Source organism: Ascidia mentula, chromosome 5, assembly GCF_947561715.1.
Source record: "Ascidia mentula chromosome 5, kaAscMent1.1, whole genome shotgun sequence".
NCBI classification, from domain to species: Eukaryota; Metazoa; Chordata; class Ascidiacea; order Phlebobranchia; family Ascidiidae; genus Ascidia; species Ascidia mentula.
In genome coordinates this window covers 8207578-8228490 of record NC_138570.1, presented here as the reverse complement: position 1 = coordinate 8228490, position 20913 = coordinate 8207578, and the positions used below count along the sequence as shown (strand labels likewise).

General features: G+C 39.4%; 3 protein-coding genes across 5 annotated transcripts; 2 read left to right on the top strand and 1 right to left on the bottom strand.

Moving 5' to 3' along the window:
* Positions 1-171: 171 nt before the first annotated feature.
* LOC145902616 (sulfoquinovosidase-like) lies at positions 172-6181 on the bottom strand. Its single transcript, XM_082990654.1, has 17 exons — positions 6055-6181; positions 5127-5257; positions 4939-5017; positions 4680-4833; positions 4488-4611; positions 4316-4423; positions 4115-4235; positions 3688-3871; positions 3289-3450; positions 3002-3119; positions 2836-2930; positions 2294-2492; positions 1827-1946; positions 1321-1472; positions 861-1053; positions 503-724; positions 172-293 (listed from the first exon to the last, which is right to left on the bottom strand). Exons 2-17 carry the CDS (start codon positions 5251-5253, stop codon positions 172-174), a joined length of 2280 nt encoding a protein of 759 aa, XP_082846780.1. The 5' UTR covers positions 5254-5257; positions 6055-6181.
* Positions 6182-9629: 3448 nt separating this feature from the next.
* Positions 9630-13483, top strand: LOC145902645 (cannabinoid receptor 1-like). The gene is made up of 6 exons (XM_082990693.1): positions 9630-9716; positions 9856-10127; positions 10620-10816; positions 11446-11614; positions 11886-12075; positions 12216-13483. The coding sequence occupies exons 1-6, from the start codon at positions 9668-9670 to the stop codon at positions 12914-12916; spliced, it is 1578 nt and encodes a 525-aa protein (XP_082846819.1). The 5' UTR covers positions 9630-9667; the 3' UTR covers positions 12917-13483.
* Positions 13484-15252: 1769 nt separating this feature from the next.
* On the top strand, positions 15253-19587 carry LOC145901431 (vesicle-associated membrane protein 3-like). Of its 3 annotated transcripts, XM_082989112.1 has the most exons (6): positions 15256-15381; positions 15657-15708; positions 16763-16859; positions 17108-17266; positions 17608-17659; positions 19059-19587. In XM_082989112.1, exons 2-6 carry the CDS (start codon positions 15677-15679, stop codon positions 19088-19090), a joined length of 372 nt encoding a protein of 123 aa, XP_082845238.1. In that variant the 5' UTR covers positions 15256-15381; positions 15657-15676; the 3' UTR covers positions 19091-19587. The 3 variants fall into 3 exon arrangements, with proteins under 3 accessions (XP_082845237.1, XP_082845238.1, XP_082845236.1); XM_082989110.1 differs by lacking the exon at positions 19059-19587 and having other exon boundaries at positions 17608-19049; XM_082989111.1 differs by lacking the exons at positions 15657-15708; positions 19059-19587 and having other exon boundaries at positions 15253-15381; positions 17608-19049.
* The last annotated feature ends 1326 nt before the right edge of the window (positions 19588-20913 follow it).

Genomic DNA, 20913 nt, shown 5'->3' with positions numbered 1-20913 from the left:
CAAGCGCTTTCCTGATAGTTCACTTGAGGTGCTAGAGCGAAAAAAAATATCAATTGCAACAATACAAATGCTCGAAATTAAATATTACATTAAAATATTTGATATATGTCGAACAAAAATCACCTGAACGCGACAAATTAAGACTGCATAGATTACGCGGCACAATCTCCTTTAAACTTGAAATAAAATATACCAGAAGATTTTTCGCAAAATCAGAAAAATAAAAATCATTGGGTTGGTCCACAGCAAGTCCCAGGTGAAAACGAGCGATTCGTCGGATCTGAAAACTTGATCTGCATCAAACGAATAACATGTTTAGGGATATACGAAAAATCACTCATACTTGTATTGAATGACCATCTTCCCCAAAAAATAAAAAAGGGTATTTAAAGCATAGTTTTTATAGAAGTATTATTTTTAAAAACAGCGAATATGATTTTTCCCTGGAGCGCATTTGGACACCGACAACCAGAATAGGCAGCAATGAATCCTGCCAACTCACATGGTGCAAACTGCTGCAGGAGTTTGGCCCACTTGCTGGACTTCCGATAAAACACTGGAGGATTTCCGATCTCCGCGTTAACGGTAACAGATACTCCCCTTCCCTCCTTGTCGGCGACCACGTTAACTTGCGTTCCGTTCCAGAGGTAAACCCACTCATCAGGTGGGAGGTAAACCTGCCAGGAGTTTTTGCCCTCGAGAAACACAGGTGCAACAATAATATCTGTTGAATATAATGCAATGTATAAATGTGTCATTGGTTTGCCATGGAAGCGGGGTCTCTTCGTTTAGCAAAATTATATTCCGACAATGGGTTTTGTGCAATTTTTAATCATGCAGATATCAACAGAAAACCCTACCTGGTCCATAAAGGTACTGAAACTTAATGTCGTAAACGTTTGGATCATCCGGATAATGGAAAAACAACGGACGTTGCGCTGGGTAACCGTGTTTCGTCACCTCCTCTGCAACCTGCTTGTGGTACGGCGCGAGCAACACGAAGAGCTTGGAGAGCCTCGCAAACGATCGGATTGTTTTCTTCGTTGTGTAGACCTTGACAATACAACACGAAATCTTGAAAGGTCAAATTTGTGCTGTATCCGTATGTAGGCATGTTTAAGTCGGATGTACACGCAATGAATAATCCTGAATAACAACCATTCAATCAGGAATCAGCTGGGAGCATCTACACACAAAACGGCTTGAACCCATGTTAAAAGTTAAAAACAATTAATTCGAGAGAAATACCTTCCGGAGAGCCATAAAGGCGCCGGTTATTAACAAAAATACAAGGAAAGTCGATAGTGGCGAGAGTGTCACCTGCCAGTTCCTGTTCGGGCGATTTCCCTCATGCGTTCGCAACACAGGCGTGAAAACGTTCATTTCGCCCCAACGGAGTAAGAGTTCCTCTGTGCGAACCACTGTGAACATGGAAAGATAACCTCCCACGTCCGAGTGGCTGAAACCCATTCCTGGTAAGGGGAAAGAAAGCACTTTATCCACGTGCTTGTATGGTGGCAACGGCACTGTTTAGTTTAAATTTTTGGCAGAATATGTGATGATGGATGGTGGATAAAATTAATACTTAAATTTGGATGGTTAACAGGAAACAGTTTTTGAATTCAAAATTTTAATTCCTGTTCTCAATGTCTTATCGGCGTAAAAGTTTCACATTAAATGAACGAGGTTTCGCCAGCAGTTGTTTTAGGAGTTTATCTCCACTGACAAAGTCAACAAGAAGCATCCGATTTTTTTGTCAGAATAATACACAGTACCATTCCACTCTCACAAAAATAAGTAATACGAAGCGACTTTTTTTCACCTACCTGACATTCCGAGAGACAATGCTGCCGGGACGACAGACGCCAGACCATCTGCATAAGAAAAGTCAACGTTTTGATCTCCAGCCCAAGACATCAACGTATATCCAGGACTTCGACCAAAACCTAAAAACACAGGATAAGAAGTCATATTTATAATATATGTTTCGTGTTTGTTATATGGTCTATTGAAGTGACAGCATCAATATATAGCGTTGCGAAGTGTTTCACAGTTCAACCTTGAAAACTACACAGTCATAAATTTCGAGTAATATTTTGCACAAAACCAGTTTGCATACCAGTGAGGCTAATAAAATAAAAAAAATTATAAAAACCCTTTGCAACAATGTTAAAACAAGACATTGCTGGGAAACAAGTTCATTTTATATTTAAACGCCATGAATGTGCTAAAGTGATACCCGTTTCAAAACTTTTAAATGCAAAAACTTTATGTAAGATTCTACATTTCCCACCGGAACGCATGAAGATAAGCGTGTCGTTGATCTTTCCGGCTTCGGCCACCGCCTCCCTGTTGAGTTTCGCCCAAAGTTCAGAGTACAAGTTGTGCATTTCCAGTGGCGACAATCCGTCGTAATAATCGGCGTCGTATACAGGAATGTACTCTCCCCCGAAATCAGCCATCCAACCAGAGAAACCCAGGTTAAGCATATCCTGTAAAACGCCGCAACTGTAGGGGAGCAGATATGCGCATTTACACATGTAATCTTTCAGACTGCTGGTTTCGAAAGCGATTAACTTTAACGATATACATATTTGTTTATAGGCATCTCCTTAACGATGCGATTTTTGTCAATGGTAAAAAGGTAAACGGATGATGAAGAATCGGCAGGAAACGTCGAATAAGAGTTCTAAGATTCCGAAACAAAATAATGCACAAGATTAGGTGTGAGGAGGGATAAATTATCGCCTGCTGATTTTTCCCGTTTAATACCCTTTTCACGCACAACCGGCATTGGCAGAGCTTATGATCAAAACCCTTGCATAAATTTTGCACCTTTATCACTTGCTTGTACCATTCGAATGCATCGGGGTTTGTAAGATCCACAGTCCCACAATCAAACTCGCCAAAGTCGACTAACTGCGTTGAACCTGCGGGGAAATTAAAGAATCGTTGCATTTTGGACCAACTCATGCCAGACCTCCCTGCTGACAACGCTCACCAGATTTTTTGCTTTTAATGAAAAAACCCTGGCTGTCCGCTTCCTTGTACATCGGACTGTCTTTTATCACGTGCGGATTGATGTAGGAAAGAAAGCGAATATCCAAGTTGCGCAATTTCTGAAGAAAGCAATTGGAAAAGATGAAATAACCGAACTTCATACCAGTAATAAACAGTGGTATTTTCAATAAACGCACATAGTGTTATAACGTAAACACCATCAACCGAACCTTGACGACGTCGTCAATTCAGGGCACAAGTTTTCCGTAATATTCGAACCAAACCCACCTTAATTTGTTTATCAAGGCCGGGATAAAAGGCGGGATCCCATCGCCAATTCCAATACACACGTTTGCCGAACGAAGTGACAAATTTTCCCGACCAGTCTTGTATCCAGATCCCGCTCACTTTCACGTCGCCGTTTTGCAGCTGGGCAACTTTGCCTAACACCTGTTCACATTTATTTACATTTTTTGCAACATTTTCCTGCAGAATATTTACGACGAAAATTTGAGGTGGCGGAATCTCCGGCTAGATTTGTGGCCAAATAAAACTTATAGTACCATAGTTTACTTGTATCTAAAGATAAGTAGGCAAAATATATGTATATGTAGTGAAAACAAACTGTTTATTGTTTAAAAAAAGTGTACAATTTAACGCAAAAAATATACACAAGGTCTTTTTTACCTCATTTGTTCCACCCTGGACACCTATGATTGCCCCATTATAAATCCACGCTGGGGGTTTTGGTTGCCTTCCGAGAAAAGACGTGAGTTTTTCAAGTAGCTCTTTCCATGTTGATGCAGTGTTGAGGTAAATTTTGGCTTTTCCGATTCCTTCCCACATCTCCAACTCGTAAAAATAATCGCTCCTGCAAATGCCTGTTGCTTGTATTTCGTAAGGATAGCGTGTAGCGGGCGTTTTGGCGATAAGACCCGGTTTTAGTAAACATAATAAAACTGTAGCATGAAAATAGTCCAACAAATTGTCGTACCGGAAAATCTTTGCAAATCGTTAATTGAATGCTTTTCGTTTATAGTATTACAGTTTTTGGGATTATTTTCTTTTTCATAACGCGCTGAGCCTGCAGTGGGAGATATGCTAATGAACTTACGTGAGGTTGACAAGGGTGTAGTAAGCATAATCCATGTGCATAAAGTACATTCGATCGGATACAAAGGTCGGCTGTGGCCAATAGGTAGTGTGATAGTCTCCGCCAGCGCCGGCAATCAAGTCTACAAATATTTGCACTTTGTTCTCAAGCTGAATGTTTGGACAATGTTCCATAATACGCGCATATGTATGATTTTCCGACCTGCCAACTTGGTGACCATGGTGCTTTTATTTCGGCCCACCCCCTGTTCGCGGGCCCACATCGGGTACGTGCGACCGCGCAGTGAAAAGTAGCTGAACTGTTCTCCGCCTGCATTGCAAGCCATCTTTATCAATGACAATTTTAGGTACATGTTTTAACGTTAGTGGACTACCTCCAAACAAGCTTTCATTTTCATCGGCATGCAGACGCAGCCAGAAACGATTGTAATCGCCCCCAATAAATTTATCAACTTCTATTGAGGATTGTTCCTTGCCATCACTGAACTTTAGGTAAATCTTTGAGAAAGAGAACAACAAGTTGCAACAGTTTTTGAACTGTTGATTAAGAATAACTTTCAACTTACACCAGGGGTTCCCAAGTCGTGATAAAAGTGAACAACAAAACTGTGATGTGGTCCTTTGTTTGATGTGGAACCTTCGATCACCTCAAAAGATGCAAGGGGGGTTCGATCAATGATGGATGAATCAATGTCGAAGTTCCCATCATGGTTTTTATAACTAAGAAAAGGTTTATTATATTAGTGCCTTTTTCTAAAAAACGATCGTAAAACGGAACTGCTGCTCAAATGTATGGTTTAAATGAGTAAAATTTATTTATTTTACCTTGCTTTGCCATATCCCAAAAATACAGCAGGATTGGTAGAATTATGCTTCAATATCAGTCTGTTGTCCAAAAATATTTCTACAATGAACGCAGCAATAAATAATAAATGCACACACACACAAAGCAGAAGTTTAGATCAAAAAGAATATTTTAAAAAGTTTTCTAATGTTGCAAGTTCTTTCGGTACCTAAGGAATGAAATCCTTTCTTGAGTGTGAAGGAAGTTGTGGTGCAACTGATGGTTGTGAATTGTGTTGAACACATGGCAATGTATGTGTAAATTGTCAAAATTGGAGTTCCTCTGAACTTCATCATGCTTCTGCCAAGCATAACATATTTAAAAGCACACAAAAATTTGTATTAGGGTTTGAGGCAACTGGCAACCAGTTTTAGATATTCTTTAGCAAATGCGTTTTATAATTTGAAATGATTTTTCTCTTTTAACGAAACCATGAAACACCAAGAAATATAGGTTTTTTGGTGAACTTTACTGCATAGGTGCCTAATAATTAGTTATCCAAGCATTTTGACTAATAAAATAGAACTGTTGGAAAACTTTTTGTTTTCTTTAAAACCTATGCTTGGGTGACATAGCCTATACTGCTGCAAATCAAATTCATGTTTGCAGAAGTGCAGAAAACCACAAGTGAATAAACTATACATGCAAATGTTAAAATATAGCATGGGGACTGATAAAACTGTAAGCGGTTATTGAGTCAGGTGCCTTCATAATAGTAATAATACATTTTTTTAAAGAGTAAGGTCATAACTTGAAGGTTTCATAAATTTAGGTTTTATCAAGTGACAGCATAATCAAAGTGACATTATCCAGTGACATACAGTGAAACATATGATAGGTTTTCAAATGGCATCTGAGTGTTTTTTTTTATTTTTGCAACATGCTATTTGCATGGTAACTGCATTTAAGAGATTCCATTAATTTTGTTCTTAGGTTGCTAAATAGGTATATTTGTTTACAAAAGGGGTCTTGTGCAGGATCTAATCCCCAATTTACAACTTATGTGTTTGTATCAATCGTATGTATAAATATGTAAAGTTAACAATGTGACATAAACTGAAGTACACCACGAGCAAAATGTAGAATACTAGCCATACCTGTTCTAATATATTTAACATAGAACACGAGCCAGCGCCAAATTACCATCTGGTTCTGGACACTCACAAACCACTACAGACAACGTCCTACCGAAACTGAACTTCCCGCGGATTGATCTAAACTTGGCGTCAGGCGAGACGCAAGTGCAACAGAGCGGTGACTGTGAAAAAAAGAAGAAAAAAATAGTGTAAACAGAAGGGATATTAAAAGCATTTAAGTAAATACCACACCACACCTAAGTTAAAACAAAAGGGAAACTTAAAATAAAATGTGTCTTTATACACTGCAACTACACCAACTACAGCGATATGTGTCATACCATACACTTACGTTGACGGGCGGTGCAAAAACAAGTTGTAACTTTTGTTTCACCACTTTAGGCTACGTTATAACAATAGAAATATGCGAGAGACTAATTTTGTCGTGTGTGTATAAGATAATTGTCTATCATCTACTTTATATTCGCAAACAAATCAAAACTGCTGAGTTTAAATCTTCAACACAATTTTCATCCTACCATACGCAAGAGGTCTCACTTCACTGGCCTCTAACCCTGATCCTTAGCTCACCAACGAAGAGTTTGTTGGATCTACTTTGCGCACCAAGAATCCGGTATCAACCAGAAATACAAGTTTAGTACCATTTTGTTCACACTAACTTTAGGATATGTTGTACGATTATTCTCACGAGTTTTCTGTACCATGTTTCCATATACATGTAAAGCGTTTATTGTGCATTACCACAAAGTTTTATCTTTGTTCTCTACTGTGTAGTCACAACGCTAACATACTTAACTTCTGTAGGCGACATGACCGCTTCCGCTTTGCTATGTTGGTAAACAACCGTAACACGTATTTTGCAACTACGCCCAACCCACAATGGTTACCTTACTATAACCATTTTCGTTACCTTCCTCTTATTAAAAGGTTTTTGTCCTTGATAAGTCTGGCTATCGAAACGTTGGCACATTTCTTCTGGGTGATTGACATCTGTGACTTGGTGCTCATATCTAGGCTACTCGTAACCGGGTTATGTGGTTTTTATATTGGACGCGCAAAAACAACGAATTTGCATGGGCTTTTAAGTCAGCTTTAAAAGTTGAAAGGAATCGTTTCATAGCAGCCTAATGTTGAATAACCGTACATCGACATTTGTGACAAATTGGTAACGTTTGGAATACATGCAATAAACACACCCGTTTTCTGAGCGCTGGCCAAGAATAGGCCTATCTCATTGAGTCTTTAAATTTGTCCCGTCAGTGGTTGATAGGCTATGTAAATTAGTGTCATTCAGATAACATTTTATACCGCTGTTAATTTTTTTTATACATTTCTTAGTTTACGTTTACAGTATTTGAACTTTAGTTAATATTAATAGGTTAAAAATGTACTGATCTTTGTCTGCCATGCGGCGAGACTTCATCAGGTATATTAATAGGTTAGTTTATAAACTCTTTTACCTATCCCTGATATAAAGACATCAGTTTGGTGCCTATAAAAAGCATTCACAAACAGTCAGAACAAACTTAGGAACACAACTCACGGGTTTTCTCATAATTCTGTCTACACCAATACACCAATCGCGTCATTCAAACTGATAATGGCATAAGTTTTTGCCGAAACGTCTTCTTTTAAACATGACAGTGTTAATAGCAATATGGGCCAGTCTCTTTATACTCAGAGTCAGAACAAAATACATCAAACAAAGCTAGCGAATCTTTAATCGTGAAAGTAGGAGCATATGACCCTTCATTGCCTTTTTTGCTGCATTACGAAAACGAAATTCTCGAGGGTATTTTTCACTTACCTTTCTGTCATAAGCCTCAAGTGATGGAACGTGATATTTTTTCCATTGAAGTCGCGTTTCGTCTCACACCCATCGGTTTAATTTTAAGACACGGCCAAGCGTATTCATAATGGCAATATTTATTATTTTAATAGTGTAGCTGCTTCTGGTCGTATAGTTGTGAATTTCTAAACTCATGGCAGTGTCAATCATCCCAAAGAACGTTGTCCCTCAGGTCTGCAGGCGGGAAGAACGCTCCCCATTTCCCGTGGAGATTTCGCGATAAGAAGGCAACGCCATTTCTTCATAGAACAGACAAGCCGAGAAGCGAGTGTTGCACAGGAACTTATTAACGCAACTTGCACAAGTATACAAGATAACTCGGTAACATGAGTTCAGTGACAATGTTAACTGTAAAGTCATATTTAATGTGCATCTACACGCCGTGGCCCCTTTACGGCGCTCTCCACTCGCCAAGGAAGTACTTGTATGTGACATGAAAGCTTGCTCGGCGAGCGCCATGCAGAAGAGGATTTAATTGTCCAATTTAACGTTGCGTAATGAACAAGTAGTTAAATTGACTCGACTGCGTTTTGAAGTGATGCAAGGCAGCTTTCAGTATTTTGTTTTGGTCTCGTGATTAGGCATCATCGCACATGCAATACCCTCTCGCCAACTACCCATAGGGGCAGTTAGCACATCCGGAGTATTGCATTTAAGTTTGCTTTAAATTATTGTGACTAACTGTACATCCCCGGGTCACTTAAGATGCTATTGTTGACGCTCGCTTCAGATTGTCATAAACCAAGTATGGTGCTTTGTACTCTGATGATGAAATTCTTGTTTTAATTCGTTGTTAAGGCACGCGGATTCGGGGAATATTTAGGCCTGTTTGAGGTTCGTAACTTGCGTTGTTGATGCGAAACCGCGGACTTCCTTTGCCTGATGTTGTTATGAGAAGTTCGATGCCACCGAACCCTGCAAAAATTAGCAACGACAAAAATAACCCAATATGTTGTTGTCGAGTATCCTATTCAGTAGTCCCGCAAAGGCCTTGTCGCGTGGTTCGTCCTGAGATACAAGTCAAGACAGACCATCGAATGTGTTTGCTGGACCGTATTGGGCTTTAATTGCCGAAGCCATGTTCGGTTATAGGTCAACCGCATGGGAGACTTTGAGTCGTACACCACCCACGGCCGAGTAAAATGGCAACATGTGTGTTTGACATGAGGAATAGGCTTTGAAGATCGTTGTCGAAAGAAAACTTCCCTTGCAGTTCGCTATTGAGTCAGGGTGGCGTAACCAGGCAGACGGTTGAATGTTGGTGAAGAAGCAAGCTAGCGCGGTCGTTACTCGGTGTGAAGTCAGCGAATGTGGAACCGCTGGAGAGCTGAGATTGTTTGACGCCAAATGCTCGCGTTTAGACAACTATGTCATATGCGTAGACAGGTGCAACCAGTTCTAACAGCAAATAGAAGCATTAGACGCGCGGTCCACGTGAGAGATGTGGGCGAGGTGTTATTTCCGCACTTGTTGCGGTGTTGTTCTGTTGCGAATGTGACTGGAAAGAAAAAGGCTCGGTCTTATGGCAGAAAATACCCAGTCAGAGATGATTAACAGATTGTTGTTTAGCAGGACAGCCACAATAACATGTCAGTATAGGCTATGTTCTTGATTTGTTTTCCTGTCAGAATTGTTGCTGGAGAGAGAGAGAGTGAGATATGCTCATACATGTTAGATGTATACATCTCATGTATAAGATGCATAACTAAGTTTCTTTTAAGGTACATTGTAAAAGGAACCACTGTAAGGTTGTTGTTAAAAAGGATGTCAACGAATGTGGGAGGAAGAATTGTTAGCAACCTTTCACCCATCGGTAAGACAATACAAGGAATTACATGTACATGCATTTTTAAGTGTCAGCATTTAAACGTGCTGCCTGGTTGGTTTATACCGCAACACACGTCATGCCATTTTCCTTCACAATCCCTTTACTGTTATGTGTGGTTACCTAGAACATGAAATCGCGGCCGGATCGCAAAACGTCTCGGTTTGGGAGGAATACGTCAACGCCGAATGCCAACAGGACACCAAGCCGGCAAGTTATTTAGAAGTTTTTGCTTGTACCACGGGCACTGGAATCGGATTGACCAACTTTATTGTCGTTGCAATCATATTGTGGGGTGGCCGAAAGTTGCACAAAGCCACGTTTTTTTGCATCTGCAATCTCGCCGTGGCCGACATGTTGGCCGGGCTGCTTCTCCTGTGGATATTCGGACTACAAAAAGTGAGTTTCTCAAATCTGTGCGTAAAACATATGCCTGCTGTCTGTGAACTTGTGCGCACTCCCAGAACGGCTTGTTTGACGTTGACAAATTACGTCCGAGTGCAACTTGTTATATTTGCCTAACCCAATGATCCAGCTTCTGCCGTGCTAGTTGTTCCCACGACGCGACAGGGACAATCCTGTGTGATTGATGTTTACAAAACACTCAGCAGTGCATTGCAACGTCCAAAATCCATGTCTACACACGGCGTTTAATGTCATTTTCAAACATAGTAAACGCTTTTTACCCGTGGTTCGAATGCACGCAATCAATCGGTAAAACATGTTGGGTATCTCTATATGGGTCGCAAGGTATTTGGAGAATGGCGATACTGAGAGTGCCATGTAGATGATCTGGTTTGGTTGGACAAAAGTTTCTACAAATAATGCAAAGCGTCTACCAGAAAAAGTTTTACAATGCTGCCTTGTGTAATGCAAATTGTTCGTCAACAGGTGCTGTTGCCCTTTCGAACCCCTGAGACAGAATTGGTTCAGAAAAGCATTTGGACAACTACAGTTTGGTCCTCCATTTTTAGCCAACTCGTGATAGCGGTAGATCGGTATTGTTACGTCACTAAAGGGGCGCGTGGGGAAGGAAGCGCATCCCGCAGTCGCCGTGGCGAGAAGTGGGGGAACACAAAGCGGAAAAGGTAATGACTGAAACGTGCATGGCAACCGCAATGCTCATTCAGGAAGTAGTGGACATATCAGAAATACATACGAGCGAACATCCACAGGATTGTGATAGCAAGCATTGCCAAGACGCTCTTAGGGACTCGAATCGGTTTAACACTAAATACGCCCCGACACATTTTGATGGATGAAATGCTGCCAGACAATGGCGCAAATTTAAGTGACAGTCCACTTAAATTGGCGCGGCGCCGTCTTCCTAAGTTTTTACCTTCCTGTGGGAGTCGGCGTAAAACCCTTCGCGAACTCTTTTATCTCTCTGCCTTAGATCAAACAGGCCAATAAATGGGCATGAATCATTCTCAGCCCTGGTATAGGCACGCAGGCAGTAAAATGGCCGGTTTCTGAAACTCCCGCGTCAAGTCACCTCCGTGCGGTTTCCAATTGAGGCTTCCCACGGAGTTCAGGCCGACCCGCAGCGAAAAGCCGACCTCAATTCCTTGTCCGTATTCCTATTCGACAGAATATTGTGAATTAGGCTTGAGAAAATGGGACTTCCTGATGCCCGTACCTCAAATATGCCTTCCAATCTGCCAAGCCTATATAAAGTTGCGGAAAACACACGACCGCTACCCTTTGTTAATTGCAGGCTCGTGAAAGTTGGAATTGCTTTGACTTGGCTTGTTCCCATAGTCACGTTCGTCGTGCCAGTGGCTGCCGGGTGGAACTGTGTGGGGAACTGCACGTGCGGAAAGCTCCCCGACGATCCACCAGGAGTTTACTACATGCTGTGCTCGCCTAAAGACTACTGCTCATTGGTTTGTTTCTAAAAAAATATTGGTTTGCTAAGATAAAGGACGTACCATTCTCAAGACTAAGCAATTAATGCATTTGTTTGCAAAGCTTTCTGTTGAAAAAAAAACGCGTGTACTGTTCATGAACTGTTGTATCGTCGACAGACAAACCTTTGTTTGATCGTCAATATAGATTGTATTGTTCTTGCAAAAAAAACTGGAAAAAAGTACTGACGAAGAATATTTAATTATCGATTTTTTACAGCTACGCAAATAAAACCACAACTCTCTTCAGGTTAACCCGCCGTTTTCGAAAGGTTCGATGCTGTATCTTGGTTTGACACTGATTCTCATACCAATAATTCCATGCGTCCTGTATGCCAAGATCTACCACTATGTCAGCCTATCGAGCCACAAGCTCAAACCAGCTTCCTCGACGTACGCTAACAGAAACTCAGATCCGGGAACACCGGCCAACTCCACAGGTAAATATGGTAGCAGGACAACACAATATTCATATAGGTGTGTGTTTATAATTAGGTATGCTGTGGGTAAGAATTTTAAATGTATAGTTTATACAACCCAAAATTAAATATCCGTTTTTTAACTCCTGCCCGTTGCGCAGATTATCAAATTACTCAACCCCGGGGCTGTTTGGCCCCTTCCCAAACAGTCGTTTCTGCAAAAAAGGGAAATGGCAGCACTGAAAAAGTAAGAACCAAACCGAGGCAAATATCATGGCGAAAACGGGTCTTTGTCAGTCGCCTCTTGACCAAAAACTCCCGTCCAAATACAGAAGAGCAGGAAGGCGGTCAAAACCACGAAGCAAACCTCTCAGGTCGCATTGGAGTCACGTACAATGGGACAAAAACAGCATTTCTAAAGCGGAGCCGTCGGAGGGATATGCGTTTGCTGCGCACTCTTATCATCATATTGGCCCTATTGCTCATCAGCACTGTACCACTGGGCCTATTGTTTATTATAACATTCACTGAAACTGACAAGCGATACGTGCAGGCGGCCAAAGTGCTCCTCACAAGCTCGCTCCTAAATTCGATGATCAATCCGTGGATTTATTTCTGGCGCTTTCCCGAAATGCGCAAGGCGATTCGCAGAATGTTTTGCGGATGTTTTCGGAGCGGCGGTGGGCCCCGGAACCACCACGACGTCAATCCGTCCAGTGAGCGAAAACGACAGGATGATTCCAGGGCAAACCAATTTGCAACGGGCGCTTCCGACAAAGGTCCAAGACTATTGACAACGGCCGGAAGCAAAACAGATGGGTCGACGAAAGAGCCCACAAGCAGCAGTAATAGTGCATTCTGACGCGCCAATCTATGAGCGTTTGTTTACTACAAAACAACAACGACACCGTTAGTCTCTTTCTAGTCTGCAGGCAAAAGCGGTTTTTACAGAGATATTTTGTGGTGTGGCATTTCAGATCATCGTGTCTCATTGGAAATAGGTCGAACTTGTTTCCTGTTATGTCTAGAATTTTTGAACAAGCGAACTGATACAAAAGGTTTCGAAATGTTTAACGGTCTAAATATACAAATTTGTTCTGAGGCCATTTTGCATATGCCGTATCTCCTGATGAATGTCTCAAATTACAGTAATGCTGGCCACACGTTGCAAATATTTTTCGTGGACGCCTTTTCATATGCATCGCAAACAACCTGACGTCGTGTTTCCTGTTCATTTCCAAATAAACATGTGGAACTAGCCCATTGTAAACAGCGGCGATATATAAATGTCGCGACTGAGCGTTTGGTAAAAGCACCAACTGGGTAAACGACCAAAAAGGATATGATAAGCGAAATACTTTGCACGAAAGAGATCTTTGATGCTTTTATGTTTTTGTACAATGTGTGTTAATAAATTTTTGCGACTTGCTCAGTGGTTATGATGCAATTGCATTTAGCTGTACAGTGCAAACTGCGGAAAGTGCGGGCGTGATAGCAAATTTTCGTTTTTTGATGCAGCACATCAATATACCAAACGTCAGTGTTGGTTTAAACGTCCTTGCACCAAAGCAAAAGCCAATTTTGTTTGCCAAAAAAGCTCTGCTGTACAAACACAGTAACCAATGCAACGAGGGAAATGTAACCGGACAGTTGTCACAATGGCCTACAATGCAATTGTGACCTGCTTGATGAGGAAGAGAGACATATCTGTACCATTAAACGTGATTGGGATTTTTATATACAACATCCATTTAAAAAGCGATTGACATTGGGTCCAATACGAAATGTTCAATTCAACTAGAAATGCATTGTAGTCTATTTAACCATACGGCAATCCTAAATGTTGGCGCACAAAGAATATTATTACAAAGACATTCGAATTCCTGGTCAAATCTAAACACACCAAGTTTTAATTAATTAGTCCAAAAGTTAACATTACCAGTAACAAAGAAAGCTTTGACTTCAAAAGATTAGATATAGGCGCCATCGGCCTGCAACCGCAGAAATATTCACGCTGTGGTCAAAATAATTTGTTCGGTGCTTTGCCATTTGCATTCCTGTGTTTTATCATAGACAGCAAGCAGGCGTTAAGTTGATCTTTGCAATCTTACATGAGTTTTAACAGTTATTTCAAACGTATTTATCATGGTGAGACAATCACTGGCAAAATTCATCATTGAGTATTTTCTAACATTATGCATAATTACGTAATCTTGGTATACATACAATACAATAAACCCCCCGAAAAATTTATTAGTTGTCCACAAAAAAACTAAATAAAAGCAGTAAGTTTACCGATTTATAATCGTCACATCACATGATGCTTTGGGTTACGCTTGAACAATTTTATTTTTCCAAATTCGGTCGAGCGTAACAAGGCGTAAGATAGTTTGTTCTTTCGTTTCGTTCGGGCGATTTTCTTGCAGATTAGAGTTTGAGGCGTTTTGTGCGTTGGCGTCGTTGGCAAACCAAACGGTTTTACTTCGGTGCTGGTTTCGAACATTGTTCAACTTTATTTGTATGTACGTTTTGTTGTGAGTTAGATATGAATAATTGTTATTCTTCAAATTAGGTATCCAACCGTTCGCTTTGTGTATTTATTAATGTTTCTGTTAAGGTTTGCTTTTGATAAACTCTGCAGTATAGTTAGCCTATATACAGTACAGAGGGACAATATCTATGTTGTTTTATTATGATATAATGTATGCATATAAAACCAAATGTTAATTTTCAAAATGTGCATAAAAATTCTGACTGGTTGTTTGTTTTTCTTGGTACATAAAAAGCCTGACTAGAAGGAGAGTGGAAGATTTATCGCAATATTATTGCCAATCCAAGCAAAAAAAAATAGCTAATACATTAATATGTAAAAACGCCAGTTTGTCCATACATAATCCGCACAATTATTGTTACCGAAAATCCACACGAAAAAATAAACCGCTATACATCAATAACATAAAAGATATTTGCTAGTTAAACAAAAAAATCCTGACGGAAATTACAAACTATCCAATTTGGTTTGTGTGTATGATCCATTTTTATCATTATATCTTAATCTAATACAGATTGGCATTCAACGTATACACAGTTTTTCTGAGCAGGTGTATAGGTAAATAATTAATGTTGAGAACATAATTTTTATCTTGTGTCCTGAATTTTATTTATTTCAAAATACCTAAATTGATTGAATTAAGTTTTATTAGTAATTACCTTTCAGGTGTTAGTTAACTGCCTTAGAACTGCTATAAATTTTGAACCTGGTGGTCCAGAACGAACTGCTTGGCAAAGGATTTTTTGATTGAGTTCTGCCACATTTAAAATTGACATGTAAGTTTATGCTTGTTCTTAGATTCATTTATGTTGGTTTTTGTTTTTTAATCAAATGGTGGAACCATCTATGAAAACCATGTTTCCGAGGTCGTTTGCAAACTGAAATTGAGTGGAATAGGAAAGAATCAATAAATCAATGTGCTTTTAAAAGCGGTGATAGTTTTCAGTGGCTGATGCTAAACAGATTTAATACTTTGTGCCAAATATAAGTATCTAACAGGGCAATTGTTATTTCTAAACGCTTACCACATCACACTTCACCTTTTCAATAGCAAATCACCTCTTCTACGAAATGGCAGCATATGAGCCTGTGCCTAACTCCAGGTAAAGTGACCAGCAACAGTGTTATGCAGATGGTTTAGTTCTTTTCCTGCAAAGCTGGGGTGTTGTAACTTGAAAACCTATGAACAACAAAACTAATTGTAATGCTGAAATTGTTTGCCAGAAATCGTCAAAATAAGAGTACAATGTCCAAATTAAGAACCTAATTGAATTGTGTAAATACAATATTTTATTTCTATTTTTAAGTTAAAGGTGATCAAGTGTGATTTGCTGCCATGAGTAATTATGATTCCTTGATCATGTCACACAGCAATTGACATTTTGACAGTGCACCAGCTTTATATTTTTATTTATTTTTGCATGATTCTGTACTTCAGTCAGTCTTCTTGTTTTTGTTATCTTATGTCTTTTTTGGGAAAATCCTTATTTGTATGTTTTCTATAAATTTGACTCTATTACTTGTAAATCTTTCGAGGTGAATCATGACTGCTATTTTGCTTCAGATCGCTGCAATTATCATTTCATGACAGACCATTTTTTGCCTTGTCTGATTTATAAATGTCAGCTGCTAGTTTAAAGCAATTAATAAACAAACAGTATGACACTGTTTTTAATTTATTGTTTGCGGAATAGACTGTTGCATATTTCTCTGTTTATATATGCATATTTGAATTTAAACATTCCCAATGATAGGGTGTCCGTAATAAATGTAATGTCGCATAACACAATCTTTGGTATCTGCATGGTATTTCAATTTTCAGTTGTAGCTTTTCAAATAGCACAGAAACATTGGATGCTAGGTTTTGTGTAAGAAATGATCATTTGAAAGGTTTTTATTTTTGCAAATGCTCATAGAGTAGCTGGTTCTGTAATACTACATGTCAAGGATGTAAACATTTTCTGTCATTTTTTGCAAGCGTTTTATGTTTATTACCATAGTAAGCTATAATTACAGTAACTTATATGTTTTATGATGAGAAAAAAATTAATCACAATCTCAACAAAAATCCATCCAATACCGTAATGCTAATTTACATTGATTCGTGCATTTGCCTCATTAACAATAGCAAGGAACTAATAATAAGGTTTGATGTAGGTCTTACGGTGGAACTGCTAACTATGGTGGGGGTCAAGCTGGGGGAGGAGCTGCTGCTTCTAAGAAATTGCAACAAACCCAGGCACAAGTTGATGATGTAAGAAAAATTTTCTTTGTTTTGTTAAAATAAAGATAAGCTTATTATAAATGAGCTATGCAAACACATTAGCATGTCAACTAAAAGTGAACTTAAAAACAGCCTACAACACTTGATTATATTCTGTTCTATGCAATAGTTGTGCAGCATTTACTGTGGGTTGTTGGTGTACAAACGTCAATAAGCAAATAATTTTTATTGGTTTTATTGAACCATTACACAGAACTATATGAACACTTCTTTGGCAGGTTGTTGACATCATGAGAACAAACGTTGATAAAGTGTTGGAGCGAGATCAGAAACTGTCTGAACTGGATGATAGGGCTGATGCATTGCAACAGGGAGCTTCCCAGTTTGAAACACAGGCAGCCAAACTTAAGCGAAAATATTGGTGGAAAAACTGCAAGGTAGGTAACTGCCAACATCCTGTTACTGAAAGTCGGATGTACTGTTGATCTAAGGCAACCTGGTTTCCAAGCTTATGTACACATGTAACCTATTGTGAATTTCAATTTTACACTCCAAGTTTCAAGGCCTTTACACACAAGAGCAGTAAATGCTGTGTTTAACTACACCTAATGCCGATTTACTGTTTTGCAGATGATTATTATGCTGTCTGTAGTTATATCCATAATAATTATAATTGTGATTAGTAAGTACAAACATTTTATAGGTGTTGTTTTACATTATTGCATGAGTGTTAGTCAATCGTTGTACTGTGGTGTGTAACTCGATGTTGTTTTTTCAGATGTGGGCAATTTTGATCATCCTCATTTTAGTTATTATCATTATTATAGTCGGTGAGTATTTATTATCGATTTTTAGTCACTTGCCACATTCACAGTTCAATTTGCAAGGTTATGCAGCTCTTCATTTCACACTTTAAACTTGTTTCTCTCCTACCAACTTCATTTTATGGCATTGCACGGTTTTTGTCATCGTTTTAGTTATATTGTGTACCTGCAACCTTTTCCTGGTGCGCCTTTAACTGTTTAACATGGCTATGGGCCAACTAACCTGATCGCATTGGAATGTTGGCCCCCAAAACCGGTGTGAGTGTTTCTGGATGGCTAATTGCGCCCGGCTGTTGATGTGCGTTGCTTCGACGAACGCCGAATTGTTAGCGGATATCGATTTTATTCGCCGTTCCCGTGCAGTTCATGCCGACGCATCCATTTGTCGAACGTGCCCTCCGCGTTCGGCATTACTCGATATTTATTGATTGGTTCTGGTCCAGCGGTCCGCTTGGACAGGCCAAAGACCAACATACGCAAATCGTTTCCTTTCAACTGCAAATCGTGTTAGATCGCCACAATACCCGTTGTCAACTATAGATGCGGGACTTTTTGGTGTATAGTTGTTGTAGTTTAGGAGAAGGACGTGCCGATGATTTCTTGCCAACGAACGGGCGTTTATTGCTGGTGGACAATATGTACCGCAGATGTTGCTTGTTGTAAAGGGACCGGGTTTGCCCGCTGTTCCCCTTGCTCATTATTGATTAAAGAGGTCGGTCCGCCCGCCCCAAGAAGATTGCCTTTCTTTAATCGCGCGTCATATGGTCAGTGCCGCGTTGACCTTAATTACGAAATTGAGATCGAACGCCCTCAATAGAAAGCCCACTGTGGAAATCATGGTCACGTGGTGTAGTACGGACTGACCTTGATCTAATAATTAGGGGCAATGCATGATTTTTAAAATCACCAGTTTAAAACACTTGTTCTTTCTTATTGAAGTTTTTTCGTTATCCGTCCGTTTTTCTGCATCTGTTGTCCGAGTGCTTCATGGTGGTGGTGTGATTTTGGATATATTGTTAACTTGCAGCTCAAGTTGTTTGAAATCTTATAATATTTTGGTTCTTTTAAACATTTCAAGGGTTTTCAATCCTCTTTTTGACTTTCCTTTTCAGTTTACTTCTCCACAAAATAATAATGGCCAACAGGTATAGCCCTCGGTGTTGTGTTGATTGTGACAGTAATAAATACCTTTTAAAGTTAGGTTTTGTTGTGTTTAACGTTTTAAAAACTGTACTGTGCATAACGAATTAGTCCTACCCTATAGTAAAACGATCAACGTACCTTTTGATATATTGCAGTTACAAAACCTGTTTGTGATGCTTTTCTATGACTGCTCAGTGCTCATGCATTATTGAGTATCCGCACTGCGCGCTCCACACTCTTACCTCTTCATTTCTCTTTGCAGTCTCCGTGGTCACGCAGCAACAGAAAAAGTAAAGTTTATGTCATTGCACCCAAAAAACGGACAATTCCCATTCTCTGTCTGCCCACCAGGCAGCTCCGAAGATTTATTTACAGCAGCACAGTTCCACGAACCCATGATGTTATGGACATCCATTAGGTGATTTGCCTAATGTCAAGGTTCAAATCTTGGTATTTCGCTCCTTTTAACATTATTTTGCAAATATTCAACTGTAGCTGCATTTTATTTATTCGTGTATATGTTTTCTGTATTGTCAGTGCTCTGATATTCTTTGGTAGGTAAACCGGTGAAATAGTTATACAGAAACTACATGTTCCTCGTTATTATGGAATTGGTGTTTTACAGGCACTGTCTCACAGAAAACAATTTAAGGGGTTCCACTGCCTGTTGTAGATGTTTAAAAATGAGCATTTAATAACCCGACTGTACCGAACGACCGATACTATTTTTTTATAAACTTGTATAGAAATAACTTGTTACCCCATATGCGTCAATACAAAATTGAAAAGTTTTTGTGTAAAGTGGAGTGCTTTGCTTTCACCTTTACCCGTATTTTCTGGGGAAAATACCGCGACGCAAAAAAATCGAACTAGATTTCCAAATTGTTAACAAAGTTGAACGTCGCAGTTATGACCAGGTAGTTTAATATGTTTCATATACTTAATTTAGGAACGTAGTCTCAACACAATCGTTTTCTTTTAATTGATTTCTATGCTTGCACACATTGTACTTACATGTCAACTGTTTCGTCTTGTACAAATTGAAGTATTAGCTGGGAGTAGAGTTGCCCTTCAAGTTGAAGTGTAACGGTTGTTATCGCTATTTTACTTTCCCCAAGTTATGTGAAGGTCAAATCAGTCATTCCGTTGTCGTTTGGTGGCTTTTGCTTGACGTTTCTGAATGGCGGTACCATCCTTATAATGTAATAAACATTCTACATTGAAAGTGACCCGCGTGACTTGTTTGTGAATAATAACAGTTTTTTATGACTTTATCATGAATTTCGAGGCAGTGTACGCCTTCCCGTTGTGGAACCCACAGCCGTTTGAAATAGCGTTAAGTAACATGAACAGGATCGTTAAAAAAGCAAGCAACAATTTACTCGTTGCACGCGGTAGAGGAAAGGTGCCATACCGTCCTTACGTTTGTCCTCGTATGACGTCACTCTGTCGGAAGGCACCACCCCCTGGAAAAGGTTCGCGCAAATATAATCCTAATACTGTGCCCACTACGACTGCAGCATCATACAAGAAACTTATAGGAATATCATATTCTTTTTCCAGTAAACATATGGGAAGTATTCGCAAAACAGTGCGTATTTTATAATTTTTAAGAAACCATTGTTTGGGCCCACGTGTTAGTCAGCTACAGTTACGTTGTGCTGTAAGATTAACGTATTGTGCCATGTGCGCATTTCTAATTTTAACTCTTTAGAAACGCAATGGTTATGTTTCAGCATGAACAAAAGTCACAATATGAATAAAAATTTACCTTAGTTTAATTTATACAGCAACAACATAAGAAACCAGTGCACAGCATATGCTAGGATAGTCGACATAAAATATATTACTTCATTCAGTGGAAGACTTCTTGCACGGTGATGTGACTCACACTCTTCCTCCAGCATTGTTGTTTCGTCACAACGTTACAGTGAGACTCCTCCAGAGCAGTACAGTGACGTAGTAAAAGAGAATGTAACCCGAACTTTAAACACATATTTTTTTGCACATCCATTTTAGTTCAATTGTACCAGTGATACTATTTTTTTTAGATCATACACTGTTTTACCATTCAAATTAGAAAAATAGTTAACCTCATGTGATCCATTTAAAACCAC

What these genes read in the sequence shown, in the direction of transcription:
- LOC145902616 (XM_082990654.1), bottom strand. Translation starts at nt 5,253, where the DNA reads ATGATGAAGTTCAGAGGAACTCCAATTTTGACAATTTACACATACATT. An exon ending in GCCCGAACAGGAACTGGCAG is followed by an intron (nt 1,054 to 1,320) that starts GTGACACTCTCG and finishes TGTATTGTCAAG; the next exon opens with GTCTACACAACGAAGAAAAC. An exon ending in CCTGCAGCAGTTTGCACCAT is followed by an intron (nt 294 to 502) that starts GTGAGTTGGCAG and finishes CGTTTGATGCAG; the next exon opens with ATCAAGTTTTCAGATCCGAC.
- LOC145902645 (XM_082990693.1), top strand. Translation starts at nt 9,668, where the DNA reads ATGTCAACGAATGTGGGAGGAAGAATTGTTAGCAACCTTTCACCCATC. An exon ending in TAGCAACCTTTCACCCATCG is followed by an intron (nt 9,717 to 9,855) that starts GTAAGACAATAC and finishes GTGGTTACCTAG; the next exon opens with AACATGAAATCGCGGCCGGA. An exon ending in CTAAAGACTACTGCTCATTG is followed by an intron (nt 11,615 to 11,885) that starts GTTTGTTTCTAA and finishes AACTCTCTTCAG; the next exon opens with GTTAACCCGCCGTTTTCGAA.
- LOC145901431 (XM_082989110.1), top strand. Translation starts at nt 15,677, where the DNA reads ATGGCAGCATATGAGCCTGTGCCTAACTCCAG. An exon ending in GAGCCTGTGCCTAACTCCAG is followed by an intron (nt 15,709 to 16,762) that starts GTAAAGTGACCA and finishes GGTTTGATGTAG; the next exon opens with GTCTTACGGTGGAACTGCTA. An exon ending in ATTGGTGGAAAAACTGCAAG is followed by an intron (nt 17,267 to 17,607) that starts GTAGGTAACTGC and finishes TTGTTTTTTCAG; the next exon opens with ATGTGGGCAATTTTGATCAT.